Raw genomic sequence first — 15,334 nt, 5'->3', positions numbered from 1 at the left:
CGTGGTTTTACTTTGAAAGGTGGGCTGCATGCACTGTTATTTAGTTCACGTGGGTAGAGAACATTGAAAGCACAGGAATGAATGAGTTCCACTGCTTCGGACTATGAGTGAAGACTACTTACAACTGACGTGTTTTAATCCACCTCAGGGTAGGTTATCCTGTCACTTTTTTGAGTACATTTCTTTTGACGGCAGCAAAACCCTCGACTACTGAGATGAGTCTGGGTTTGCGTCCCAAATGGCACCCTATTCCCTTGCGTAGTGCACTTCTTCTGGCCAGGGCTCTAGTCAAAAGTAGTGCACTATATAGGGAGTAAGGTGCCATTTGGGACCGAGATGTTATTGTACTGGCCGGGGCTGGTGGAACATTCTAGAAGGTTCTAGAAGAAGCAGCAGCCCATGATAAATAAATAGGAAAACAATAGGGTGTTGACGCCTCTGCATGCAGCGTGTGATCTGCCATGACAGATGGTTTGAAATTGGAAAACCCGCTCAGGTCTGGCGGAGTCCCAGCGTGGCTGTAAAAGGCAACTGGCCCCACTAGAGAAACGAGGGATTAGCAACTCTGTTCCGTCTCTGTCAATGCTAGAGAGATGGATGGGTGGAGCAGTGGAGACAACCTCCCAATGCATTGAAACTGTTTGCAGCACGTCTCCACATTAGTTCCTCCTCAGTAACTGCAGAAGTGTGCGTAGCTAAATAGAGGACAGGATGAGGTGGCTACTGGGCCATATTGAAGTAGCTTTTGTGAAGTTCTGATGAATTTCAGACATGGTTTTGTTTACGGTGTGTGTGTGATTCATACGAAGCATACACTGAGACAAGACATGGAGTGAGGCTCTGACTGGCCTGAAACTGAGGATTCCCTCTCGCAGGGGGGAGGTCAGGCCCGCCCGCCATGAGTTGTTCAAGCGGTCTCGGCAACATCAGAAACCTACAAGATTCTGCTTGTTTACTGTACTTCAGAACAGTTGACTCAGGTGTATGTGCAGGTGACTGTGGTCCCATTGATACCCATGTTGCCTGGGGTGTGGCTCATTTCTGTATTTTTTGTTCCACTCGATTTTTGCACGCTAACAAATTGTCTATACAGTCCCACTAACAAAACACTTTCCTATGAAAGGAATATTAGTAATCTGCCAAATGTCAGACAATGAAGATGACTTTATCTCAGGAAGAGCGGCATTGGCCGCTAAATCATTTATATAAAGGGTTTGGCTATTTTGGTTTTATTCTCGTCCGTCCTGGATCCGGCAATGCCTGAGCATCTTAGTATACAGTGTACATCAAATGGTTTTTGGGTGTAATCGCTTCTTTCAATTTGGCCTTTCTTGCCTGTTGAAAGAGGCAGGCTATTGAAGAGACGCTTTTCAAAGTGCCTCAACTGCCGACAGAACAGACATTCTTAAATAGTTAATTCGCTGAAGCAGTAGTGGAAAGGGAAGGGTTTGTGATTATTAACACAACTCTTGTCTTGCCAAAGGTGTTTGGAAAAAGGAACATGTAGACTTAGTGCCTGTCATTGGGAAATAATCCAAGCTCACTTTTTCTCTCCAGGTTTTTTGTAACATTTTTGTGCCCCATGTTTGTATCGATTGCTCTTGGTTTCCAGTCCACAGTGTCGGATCATGTAATGGTGCTGGTCACTGCCTCAATGGGAATCAGAGAATATTGATAGGCCTACATTACTTAGACCACAGGGGCTGCTGAGGGGCTCATAATGGCTGGAATGGAGTAAATGGAATGGTATCAAACCCAAGGAAACCATGTGTTTGAGTTTGTTGCATCGATTCAGTTCCAGACATTCCTATGAGGCCGTCCTGCCCAATTAAGTTGCCACCAAACTCCTGTGACTTAGATAATTCAACCAGAGGTTAGAGCTGGTGTCAGTGTTGTGAAATGATCCGTGTTTGAAGTAAAATAAAAACATAATAAACTATGGTCCGGTATTTCTAAATGATCATGATATAGTTCTATTCATTGTTTTGTGTTATAATCCACTCAAATAGCAAAATATTGAATCTGCTGTTCTTTTATTTAACATCTTCACAGGTATCACCAGGTTTGACCTTCTCGGAGACTTCGGGAGATTCAATTGGCTGGGAAACTTCTATATCGTCCTATCGTACAACTTGCTGTTTGCCGTGGTAACTACTCTCTGCCTAGTCCGGAAGTTTACCTCAGCGGTCCGAGAGGAACTCTTGAAAGCATTAGGTAACATTTTTATATTCATATACTCATGTTCATTTCAAACAAAGCTGAAATGACGTTATTACTGGTTCATTGCGTTACCGACATTCTTAAAGAATGCTTTGCTATATACAATAATAAAGCCTTATCATAGATTACTACAGACAACCGGACAATCAGAGAATATTGTTTTCAACAATTGATGAAAGTGTGCTCTGTGCGTTTGAAATCCTCCACCTGTACAGTCTTTTAGATTTGAGTACTGCTTTTAATACCTTTGACTATAAGATATTGGTAAAACTGGCATTTAATATGGAGTTGGTCCCCCCTTTGCTGCTATAACAGCCACCTCTATTCTGGGAAGGCTTTCCACTATATGTTGGAACATTGCTGTGGGGACTTGCTTCCATTCAGCCACGAGCATTAGTAAGGTTGTGCATTGATGTTGGGTATTTAGGCCTGGCTCGCAATTGGCGGTTCAATTCATCCCAAAGGTGTTCGATGGGGTTGAGGTCAGGGGTCTGTGCAGGCCAGTCAAGTTCTTCTACACCGATCTCAACAAACCATTTCTGTATGGTATAATAATGCTAATATCGGTGTCATGACGTGAATGGGATTTGTTCCACAAATGCTAAAACTTTAGCATGTGGAAACAGTGCCAGAGAAATTAAACCAAAGCATCTATTGCAGTCATACCTCATATATTTTAAGCAAACCCAATATGTCATTTTGTAATTTGGGTGAACTATCCCTTTAAAGCCAAGTAATCAAATCAAATTGTATTGTCACATACACAAGTTTAGTAGATGTTATTGCGAGTGTAGTGAAATGTTTCCAGCTCCAACAGTGCAATAATATCTAACAAGTTCACAACAATAGACACAATACACACAAATCTAAAGTAAAGGAATGGAATTAAGAATCTAAATATTTGGATGAGCAATGTCGGAGCGGCATAGACTAATACACATTAAAATAGAATACAGTATATACATATGAGATGAGTAATGCAAAAATTATTTAAATAGCCATCACTAGCACATTTGAGGCTGCAGCCATATATACATAGACTTGAAATCACTGGCCACTTTAATAATAGAACAAACACTAGTCACTTAACTTCTTGATACTACCCATCCCGCATGCGGGAGTGTAATCATAGCCTCAAACGAATTAGCATAACGCAGCGGATATAAATCTTCCTAGAAAATGTTCCTATTCATGAAAATCACAAATGAAGTATATTGAGACGCAGCTTAGCCTTTTGTTAATCACACTGTCATCTCAGATTTTCAAAATATGCTTTACAGCCAACGCTAGTCAAGCATTTGTGTAAGTTTATCATGGCATAATGCTATGCTAGGCTCTGCTACCAGCAGGCAACATTTTCACGAAAATAAGAAAAGCAATCAAATTAAATAATTTACCTTTGAAGAACTTCGGATGTTTTCACTCAGGAGATTCCCAGTTAGATAGCAAATGTTCCTTTTTCCCAGAAATATTATTTTTGTAGGCGAAATAGCTCCGTTTGTTCTTCACGTTTGGCTGAGAAATCGACCGGAAAATGCAGTCACTACAACGCCAAACTTTTTTCCAAATTAGCTCTATAATATCGACAGAAACATGGCAAGCGTAGTTTAGAATCAATCCTCAAGGTGTTTTTCACATATCTATCGATGATAAATCCTTAGTGGCAGTTGCCTTTCTCTTCTGAAGAAATGGAACGCGCGTGGACCTAGAGATTACGCAATAATTTTGACACAGGACACCGAGCGGACACCTGGTAAATGTAGTCTCTTATGGTCAATCTTTCAATGATATGACTACAAATACGTCACAATGCTGCAGACACCTTGGAGAAACGACAGAAAGGGCAGGCTCATTCCTGGCGCATTCACAGCCATATAAGGAGACATTGGAACACAGCGCCTTCAGAATCTGGGGCATTTCCTGTATGAAACTTCATCTTGGTTTCGCCTGTAGCATTAGTTCTGGGGCACTCACAGATAATATCTTTGCAGTTTTAGAAACGTCAGTTTTTTCTTTCCAAAGCTGTCAATTACATGCATAGTCGAGCATCTTTTCGTGACAAAATATCTTGTTTAAAACGGGAACGTTTTTTATCCAAAAATTAAGAGCGCCCCCTTTCTCGAAGAATTTAACTGACTTGCCTAGTAAAATAAAGGTATACAAAAATAAATACGATTTCCGGTTTTTTTTTTCTTCTTGGAAAGCGGCGCCCAAAAATACCGATTTCCGATTGTTATGAAAACTTGAAACCGGTCCTCATTAATTGGTCATTCCGATTAATCGGTCGACCTCTACTCTGTACTGATGTTTTGCCTGTTAGATTGCCTTACTGAGGGAATAACTACACCTTGCCATGGTTAAATGTGGTGGTTCGCACTTTCAGTTTTGCGCGAATGCTGCCATGGTGTCTGGTTTGGGCAGGTTTTAATAGTCACAGTGGGTACAACATCTCCTATACATTTCCTGATAAACTCAGTCACATTATGCCTGGTTCACCAATTACTTTGCAGACAGAGTTCAGTGTGTCAAATCGGAGGGCATGCTGTCCGGTCCTCTGGCAGTCTCTATGGGGGTGCCACAGGGTTCAATAGCTCTTAAGTAGCTCTTTACTAGCTCTTAAACGCTAGTAAAACCAAATGCATGCTTTTCAACCGATCGCTGCCTGCACCCGCATGCCCGACTAGCATCACCACCCTGGATGGTTCCGACCTTGAATATGTGGACATCTATAAGTACCTAGGTGTCTGGCTAGACTGCAAACTCTCCTTCCAGACTCATATCAAACATCTCCAATCGAAAATCAAATCAAGAGTCGGCTTTCTATTCCGCAACAAAACCTCCTTCACTCACGCCGCCAAGCTTACCCTAGTAAAACTGACTATCCTACCGATCCTCGACTTCGGCGACGTCATCTACAAAATTGCTACCAACACTCTACTCAGCAAACTGGATGCAGTTTATCACAGTGCCATCCGTTTTGTCACTAAAGCACCTTATACCACCCACCACTGCGACTTGTATGCTCTAGTCGGCTGGCCCTCGCTACATATTCGTCGCCAGACCCACTGGCTCCAGGTCATCTACAAGTCCATGCTAGGTAAAGCTCCGCCTTATCTCAGTTCACTGGTCACGATGGCAACACCCAGCAGGTGTACCCACAAGCTCCAGCAGGTGTATCTCACTGATCATCCCTAAAGCCAACACCTCATTTGGCCGCCTTTCGTTCCAGTACTCTGCTGCCTGTGACTGGAACGAATTGCAAAAATCGCTGAAGTTGGAGACTTTTATCTCCCTCACCAACTTCAAACATCAGCTATCTGAGCAGCTAACCGATCGCTGCAGCTGTACATAGTCTATTGGTAAATAGCCCACCCATTTTCACCTACCTCATCCCCACACTGTTTTTATTTATTTACTTTTCTGCTCTTTTGCACACCAATATCTCTACCTGTACATGACCATCTGATCATTTATCACTCCAGTGTTAATCTGAAAAATTGTAATTATTCGCCTACCTCCTCATGCCTTTTGCACACATTGTATATAGACTCTCCTTTTTTTCTACTGTGTTATTGACTTGTTAATTGTTTACTCCATGTGTAACTCTGTGTTGTCTGTTCACACTGCTATGCTTTATCTTGGCCAGGTCGCAGTTGCAAATGAGAACTTGTTCTCAACTAGCCTACCTGGTTAAATAAAGGTGAAATAAAAATGTTACATTTTTACAAATCTGTGTATTCGTTGATATTATTCTGTGGCTACCTGGAACATATCCCAGTCCACATGATCAAAACAATCTTGAAGCATGGGTCAGACCGGCGTTGAATAGTCCGTAGCACGAGTACTTCTTGTTTGAGTTTCTGCCTATAGGAAGGGAGGAGCAAAATGGAGTTGTGATCAGATTTGCCGAAGGGAGGGCATTGGAGGGCCTTGTAGGCATTGCGAAAAGTTGAGTAGCAGTTCAAATCAAATCGAATTTATTTATATAGCCCTTCGTACATCAGCTGATATCTCAAAGTGCTGTACAGAAACCCAGCCTAAAACCCCAAACAGCAAGCAATGCAGGTGTAGAAGCACGGTGGCTAGGAAAAACTCCCTAGAAAGGCCAAAACCTAGGAAGAAACCTAGAGAGGAACCAGGCTATGTGGGGTGGCCAGTCCTCTTCTGGCTGTGCCGGGTGGAGATTATAACAGAACATGACCAATATGTTCAAATGTTCATAAATGACCAGCATGGTCGAATAATAACAAGGCAGAACAGTTGAAACTGGAGCAGCAGCACAGTCAAGTGGACCGGGGACAGCAAGGAGTCATCATGTCAGGTAGTCCTGGGGCACGGTCCTAGGGCTCAGGTCCTCCGAGAGAGAGAAAGAAAGAAAGAGAGAATTAGAGAGAGCATATGTGGGGTGGCCCGTCCTCTTCTGGCTGTGCCGGGTGGAGATTATAACAGAACATGGCCAAGATGTTCAAATGTTCATAAATGACCAGCATGGTCGAATAATAGTAAGGCAGAACAGTTGAAACTGGAGCAGCAGCATAGCCAGGTGGACTGGGGACAGCAAGGAGTCATCATGTCAGGTAGTCCTGGGGCATGGTCCTAGGGCTCAGGTCAGTTGAAACTGGAGCAGCAGCATGGCCAGGTGGACTGGGGACAGCAAGGAGTCATCATGTCAGGTAGTCCTGGGGCATGGTCCTAGGGCTCAGTTCCTCCGAGAGAGAGAAAGAAAGAAGGAGAGAATTAGAGAACGCACACTTAGATTCACACAGGACACCGAATTAGGACAGGAGAAGTACTCCAGATATAACAAACTGACCCTAGCCCCCCGACACAAACTACTGCAGCATAAATACTGGAGGCTGAGACAGGAGGGGACAGAAGACACTGTGGCACCATCCGAGAACACAGGGCCAAACAGGAAGGATATAACCCCACCCACTTTGCCAAAGCACAGCCCCCACACCACTAGAGGGATATCTTCAACCACCAACTTACCATCCTGAGACAAGGCTGAGTATAGCCCACAAAGATCTCCGCCATGGCACAGCCCAAGTGGGGGGGGGGGACGCCAACCCAGACAGGATGACCACAACAGTGAATCAACCCACTCAGGTGACGCACCCCCTGCAGGGACGGCATGAGAGAGCCCCAGTAAGCCAGTGACTCAGCCCCTGTAATAGGGTTAGAGGCAGAGAATCCCAGTGGAAAGAGGGGAACCGGCCAGGCAGAGACAGCAAGGCAGTTAGCAGGTAGCAGTTGTCCGATGTTTTCTCAGAGCTAGTGCAGCAGACAGTGTGTTGGTAGAGAGTCCAGTGTAGTTCTTTGAGAGCCGTCGTGGTATCGGCTTGAGGGGGGAATATACACGGCTGTGACTATAACCGAAGACCATTATCTTGGGGGGTAATATTGTCGGTATTTGATTGAGGTGTTCTAGGTCGGATGACCAAAAGGAATTGAGTGTCTGTATGTTATCACACCATGAGTAGTTAATCATGAAATATACACCCCCGCTCTTCCTATTCTGTCTGCGCGATGAACTGAGAACCCAACTGGCTGAAAGGACTCAGACAGTATGTCCCGAGAGAGCTATGTTTCCATGAAACAGAGTATGTTACAATCCCTGATATATCTCTGGAAGGAGATCCTCACCCTGAGCTCATCTACTTTATTATACAGAGACTGAACATTAGCGAGTAATATACTCTGAAGCGGTGGGTGGTGTGCGCACCTCCTGAGTCAGACTAGGAGTTCATTCCGAATACTTCTTCTTTGCCTGCGGAGTTTTTGATCAGCCTCTGGAATCAGATAAATTGTCCTGGGGAGTACAAACAAAGGACCAATTCGGGAATGTCATATTCCTGGTGGTAATGCTGGGGAGATATTGCTGCTCTGATATCCAAAAGTTATTTACGGGTGTATGTAATAACACAAAACAAATTCTGGGCTATTAATGTAAGAAATAACACATAAATCAACTAAATACACCAAAGTTGCTTTGTCCCTAGACACACACATTTGACCCTTTTCACACACCACACCTTTTATTTCTCACACATTGAAAAAAAACTACTGCTTTTATTTTCTAATTAATACACTCCATTCAGTGTGTTTTCTTTTCAACTGTGCCTCCAAATCATTTTGAAATCGGAGCATATGCGCCTGCAAATCTATATCATGAGCATTGTGACCACGTCAGCTTCACTCGGAGATCCATCATTTTCCTGCCACCGCACTGTGAACCATAGCAGATTGAAGCTTGCGATTGGTTTAGTAAGGTTCCGGACCCAAGGAGATTGGATGCGCGTTTGTAAAGAAACTCCCCTCAAGAATAGAGTGGAGCAGGCAGCCCTGGCAGACTGGACAGGCACGTTCATTCTCCGTTTAACAAAGTTCATGAACTCAATTGTCAAAACTGCAACTTGTAGCGCTATTCTGTACACAATTGTCAACAAATTAATATGCTGTCACTCCTGTCCCACTCACAGAATGCTTCCTTTTGACAGCATGTAATAATGTCATCTGCTACTAGGGATTGAATCCACCAATTGCAGCCCCAGGTCTATAGGCTACGTTATTCACCTCGTTTGGTCATTGGTAATTCAGCACTCGGTTCATTAGGCTGTAACAATGAAAAGGCGTGTGACCAGGAATTTTATTTTTGCACCACTGTGCGACTATGAATAATATATCCCAGATAATAATTGTTGAAACTGCATCTCAATCAATTAAAAATATATATATATTTTCCAAAATGTCTCCTACCTTGTAAATTAAAAATAAAATAAAAAAATGGTGTTAAAATATTACTTTGGAGCCCTGCTCGGTCGAGACCGTTTCCCGCGGTAGAGGTGCCTCTTTACAATGACGTGATAAAACGTTGAAACAAAGTTACCACTGGTTGTAAGCAAGGGTTTGTAGTAAACGGCTATCATGAAATACATGAACCAGAAACAGGGAAGTACTGTATCAGCAAGCTATCATGAAATACATGAACCAGAAACAGGGAAGTACTGTATCAGCAAGCTAAGTTGGCTATTAACTGCAGCAGTATAGCTAGCTAGCCCCTTGGCAGAAGACCGAACGTCTGCATACTTATGATTGGCAAAGGTTTCACCATGTTGAATCTTGGGATCTTCAGCAGCCGACATGAGACCTTCTAATAAAACCAGACCATTCAGATCACTATGCTGCTTCGAATGTTTGATCTCGATATAGAGTTCATTTTACCGGCCAAATGCATTGTATGCAGCCGGCAATACACTCGTACCCCCCCGTGGACCGGTTCGTGCCGAAAACATTCTCCATTCAGGCTGCAAAAGGCTTCGATTTCCTCAATTTTATTTAACGACGAGAAGGGGGAAAATATGCATACTTTCTTTATGAAACACTTATTTTCCTCCACCTTGCTAGAGTGGCTAATGCCTAGGAATGCTACTTCCTGGTGTTGCACCTCGCGTTCAGCCAATGGTAAACAACAGACTGCTGCAACCTGATTGTCTGAACGCGATACACAACATCTGGGATTAGCATTTAGCTGCTCTAGCATATTACATCGATCTGCCAGCCTTTGGGATGCATATTGCTTTGTCTTTTTATCTATTTTGTGTTATTTTATTATGTACAGCGCATTGAGTCACTGTATTTGTATGAATTGTCCCAAATTAATAGTTGTATTATAATAATTACATTATTATTACGCTTTATGCTCCAATTGAACCAAATTAATGCTGTATGATTGAATATCGTCAAATTTTTTACCATAGTTATTTGCACTGACGAGAAGTAAACTTTGAGGTTTTTGTTAATTTCAGTAATAATCAACACTAATTACAAAGAAGTCGGTCTCCCTATGACTTATTATCATAACTCTTAACCGGTTCCAAGTCTGCAGGGGCTATCTGGGTCTGCATTCTCTGCAACTCAGGCAGTAGTAAGACTACTGTGGCTGCAGCCAGAGAGATGTATAGCCTAGTGTTGATTCCTGTCACACGCACACACACCTCGAGTGACAAAGTGGGGAAATGATGGCAAAATCCAATGTGCCTTAGGACTGATATGTGACAGTGAATATTATGAGGCGAAGGGGGGACGTCTCTCCAGCTTGTTGTGACAGACCCAGGATGTCTGATGTAGAAAATGTCAGACGGAGGCAGTGGGAGGCACTTTATTTTTTTCCATTCCTCGTCTTGAAGGTTAACAGTGTTTATTTTAATTACATTTCTGCCCCTTATCTCTTCCTGGCCAGGTCTGGATAAATTACAACTGTCAAACAGCCCCACAGACCCGGAGTCTGGGAAGCTCTCGGCCAACGGGCATCAGAAGACTCTGTAAAAGAGACAACCGACACACACACACCTAACGGCAGCCAAAGGGAGATTTTGATAGTACCGAACTCCACAGCAGAAGGTGAAAGGGATTGAGTCTGTGGAAGCGACTTAGTATACTCCCACAGTGTCTGACGGGCTTTGCGAACTGAGAAGAAACTGCAATTTAGCTTCGTGACATTCCTTCCTCGTGGATGGATGGATCCAGGACAGGGACTGATTTGAGCCCTCTGACAGACTGCCGTCTTCACAACAGTGACCTTGATGTTGACCTCAACAGTGACTGTGACCATGGGCCATAGCCGATGTCTGGGGGACTTTCTTTCCCCTCGGCGCCAACTTTCTTCTCTCTCTTTGTCTATTCTTATCTCATTCTACCCTCTAACCGTTTTTGTGGAGCGCTCCCGTCCTGTAGGTTTTCACTCCAACTCTAATCTATCACACTTGATTCTAATAATTAGCTGGTTGATAAGCTGAATCAGGTTAGTTACAACTGGGGTTGGAGCGAAAGGGTAGCTCTCCAGGAACAGGGTTTGAGAGCTCTGCTCTAACCAATCTCATTCTAACCTCTTGTGTTTCGCGCTTGCCTAATCACTTCTTATCTGTTATTTTCTCCCCCATAACCTAACCATTGCACTATGCCGTATTGTCTTGGAAGATGCAATGTAACCTTTCGACTTGTGGCCATTTTTACACTTACGTCTACACCCTGTTCTATTTCCAACACAGTTTAAAATACATGTTAGTTATAAAATGCAGCTCAGGGTTATTTGGAGAGAGAGAGAGAGAAAATGCCGCCTCACCAAAGTATAATGAGAAGACAATTCCATTTCAGAATTAGAAAGTAAATGTGATGTGGCCGTGGGGGCATTCACAATAGATGACCTGTATTGTGGTGGTCTCCAACAGTCATCTAATTCAGTTTGTCATGTAATGTATGTTATATGTCTGAAGTATTGATGGCTACTGGTTTAATAAGTGGACATTTTTATTTGTTAATGTCAGAAGATAATGTGTGAAAGATGACGCCGTTCTATGATAGAATTGCTTTGAAAGCACCTTGCATGAAAAATAAATCGTACTTATTACTTTTACCTTTATTTAACTAGGCAAGTCAGTTAAGAACAAATTCTTATTTTCAATGACGGCCTAGGAACAGTGGGTTAACTGCCTGTTCAGGGGCAGAACGACAGATTTGAACCTTGTCAGCTCGGGGGTTTGAACTTGCAACCTTCCGGTTACTAGTCCAACGCTCTAACCACTAGTCTACCCTGCCCCCCCGCCTCTTAGCCATTTGACATATCACTCTTAGCCATTTTACACGTCATACCCAGTTGCTTTGCTTGTCCTCACAGGTGCCTGTGTATTACCACTTCTTTGCCAGTACATTTAGTACACGTTCACCACAGTGACCACACCGGAGCTCCATTCACACAGAAAGAATGGGGAGGCACTGTGGAGTAGCCAAGCCTTCCATCTTTCTGGTTGTCGCAGGCCAGTTGTGAATGTGTAACAATGTGCTCTTTTTTATTTCCCTTTACTCGTAGTCTGTCGGCCTACTGTGCTTTAATTTCATAAAAGATGTAGTTAATTATTTTGTCTTGATTTAATGAATGTTGTTTTCGGTGCTGTCGATTTCGATCACTCTAGAGATGGGAAAAATTATGTATTTTTTTGGGGTCCCAAAGAGCAAAGATCGCAGCTTTCAGAGTTTGATCCTGTGGGTGAATGTCCTAAAAGGGTTGTGCGTTGGTAAACTTGATCTCGATCTCCCCAAATAACTATTAAGCTATTTTAAAATGTTATTATTTCACCTGGCATGAAGCTTTGTTGAACTTCTTCCTATGGTAAATGTTGTATTTGTACATACACCATTTATGTTTCATACCTCTCTTGCATTATTTGGATGTAAATAGTGGGCTGCCGTTAAGCCTCAAGTATTTGTTGTAAATGAGTCTACAGAAGCTCTTTTTGGACTGTGACGCTACTTGTCACTAGAAGCACCTTTTTATGCCTTAGCTAGGAGGAGGAATTCACCACAGTCTTTATAGGAGGCTCCTATTTGTGTGTGTGCTCACGTGTAGGTATGTTTGTTTTTAAAAAACACAACTTTACTGTGAACACCTTGTCTCTGGATTTCAATTGCAAACCAGTTTGAACTTCTTCATTGTCCTTTGTGGTGAATGTAGTACATAATCTCCCCTTAACTCAAATAGCCATAGTGGGCTTCCAGAAATATGAATTACCAGATAACCTGAGCACTTGTGAAAAGGGAAGGTGATGGGCCCCAATAATTAATGTGTCATAGACTGTTTTTATGATGTGTTTGATGTGTTTTCATTGTGACTTGTCATGATGCAAATGGCAGGAGATGTGATTAATGTATTTTTATTCCAATATGCATTTGAGACTTTTTTTTACAGGGACTGTTTTATTTTAAAAAAGGAATGTATATTATACAGTAATAGTTTGGATGAAATTTAAAAGTAAGGAAAGCAGTAGCTATTGTCTGTCACAAGACTCACCTTAGATTCTGGAGTTCGCAGTGCCAAGCCTTGTACTGTGTTCTGTCCCCTCATTAAAATGCAAGATTATGAGCGATCCAATTTCACATCTCAGGTTGATTTGGTAATGCTGATGATAAATGATACTGTGAAAATCCAGAATTGAGAAAAATAATCACTAACCAAAACCCATTACTACCGTGGCTAATAATGTCTGTTTTGTGTTTCCTTGATGACTGTGACCCCCTTTGTGTTCCTCTCACCCTCAACTATCAGTTTTATTAATTTAATAAATATCTATTTTTATTGCTATTTCAGACAATGTTTATGCTGCATGTATTATTGGTTGAAGAAGTACACCAGTGATTACAATCTATTACAATCTGACTTTTCCATTTAGTTTCTGTGGAGGACACAGTCGAGGCCCGTTCCAACCTAAGGGAAGACTTTTGATTGCCTTGCAGTTTTTTTTTCCACTCGCAGAGGGTTTGAAATGTTGAGGAGTGGCCTGTACTGTCGGTGGAGTAGCTGGTAGTTTTGTCTGTCTGTTTGATTTTCTGTGTCTGCATGTAATTTCCTGCCCATTTATGTGAATGTATATATTTTTTTTACCTTGTTCTTTTCTGAGTTGCTATATATGTATGCGTGTTGTTGGTTTGTTTGCAAATAAAACAATGAAAATCATGTTTATGTTGACGTTTTGCTTTTTAATTTCACATTTTACATTTGTGGCTTACGTCACAGGCTTCTTTTTGAGATGTAATGGCACACTTGGCAAAAGCTTGCTGTTACCATGGCACTATCTGGCTGTATGAACTCCTGGCAAGTCATTCAACTCCTGCAACTAATTGGTCAGCACATGTTCATAGTACACATTCTGGTAATCCGTCTGGCCCTGCGAATGTTGACCAGTTTAAAGGTCTTACTCACATCGGCTGTGGACAGCGTGATCACACAGTCATTCGGAACAGCTGGTGCTCTCATGCATGTTTCAGTGTTATTTGCCTCGAAGCGAGCATAGAAGTATTTAGCTCATCTGGAAAAGCTTGTGTCACTGGGCACCTCTCGGCTGTGCTTCCCTTTGTAGTCTATAATAGTTTGCAAGCCCTGCCACATCCGATGAGGGTCAGAGCCAGTGTAGTACGATTCAATCTTAGTCCTGTATTGACGCTTTGCCTGTTTGATGGTTCGTCGGAGGGCATAGCGGGATATCTTATAAGCTTCTGGGTTAGAGTCCCGCTCCATGAAAGCGGCAGCTCTACCCTTTAGCTCAGTGCTGTTGTTGGCTGTAATCCATGGCATCTGGTTCGGGTATGTACGTACAGTCACCGTGGGGATGACGTCATCGATGCACTTATTGATGAAGCCAGTGACTGATGTGGCGTACTCATCAATGCCTTCAGACGAATCCTGGAACATGTTCCAGTCTGTGCTAGAAAAACAGTCTTTTGTCTTAGCATCTGCTTCATCTGACCCCTTATTTATTGAACGGGTCACTGGTGCTTCCTGCTTTCATTTTTCCTTGTAAGCAGGAATCAGGAGGATATAATTATGGTCAGATTTGCCCAATGGCATATCGCTCCAGAATGCTGTGTTAGCTATGCTGGTTAAGTGTGCCTTGAATTCTAAATAAATCACAGACAGTGTCACCAGCAAAGCACCCCCACACCATAACACCTCCTCCTTCGTGCTTCATGGTGGGAACCACACATGCAGAGAAACTCCGTTCACCTTCTCTGCGTCTCATCAGACCATAGGACATATTTTCACTGGTCTAATGTTGATTGCTCATGTTTCTTGGCCCAAGCAAATCTCTTCTTATTATTGGTGAAGGCCTGATTCATACAGTCTCATCTGAACAGTTGATGTTAGATGTGCCACAATACAGGTGGGTCAGACGGGGCGATGAAAGCCCTAGCGTGCATTATAAGACTCACTCAGTTTTTTGTAAACACAGAGAATTATTAGCCCAAACAAGTCTCTTCTTATTATTGGTGTCCTTTAGAAGTGATTTCTTTGCAGCAATTCGACCGTGAAGGCCTGATTCATACAGTCTCCTCTGAACAGTTGATGTTGAGATGTGTCTGTTACTCAAACTCTGAAGCATTTATTTGGGCTGCAATTTCTGAGGCTGGTAACTGATCCTCTGCAGCAGAGGTAACTCTGGGTCTTCCTTTCCTGTGGTGGTCCTCGTGAGAGCCAGTGTCATTATAGTGCTTGATGGTTTTTAAGACTGCACTTGAAGAAGTTCTTGAAATTTTCTGAATTGACTGACCTTCATGCCTTAAA

The 15,334-nt window shown here is 42.7% G+C and overlaps 1 protein-coding gene across 3 annotated transcripts in view; it reads left to right on the top strand.

The window, feature by feature from the left end:
* The window catches only part of LOC118361530 (limb region 1 protein homolog), a 57,331-nt gene extending 43,602 nt beyond the window's left edge, over positions 1-13,729 (top strand). For all 3 annotated transcript variants that reach the window (XM_035741543.2, XM_052483218.1, XM_035741542.2), the window contains 2 exons: positions 2,053-2,214; positions 10,463-13,729. In XM_035741543.2, the coding sequence (XP_035597436.1) occupies positions 2,053-2,214; positions 10,463-10,548 (248 nt within the window). In that variant the 3' untranslated portion in view covers positions 10,549-13,729. The remainder of the gene's footprint in view (positions 1-2,052; positions 2,215-10,462) is intronic.
* The last annotated feature ends 1,605 nt before the right edge of the window (positions 13,730-15,334 follow it).

The sequence above is a fragment of the Oncorhynchus keta genome, chromosome 28, assembly GCF_023373465.1.
Source record: "Oncorhynchus keta strain PuntledgeMale-10-30-2019 chromosome 28, Oket_V2, whole genome shotgun sequence".
Lineage (NCBI taxonomy): Eukaryota > Metazoa > Chordata > Actinopteri > Salmoniformes > Salmonidae > Oncorhynchus > Oncorhynchus keta.
Note: the sequence above shows the minus strand (reverse complement) of the source record. Positions and strands in the feature narration are given on the sequence as shown.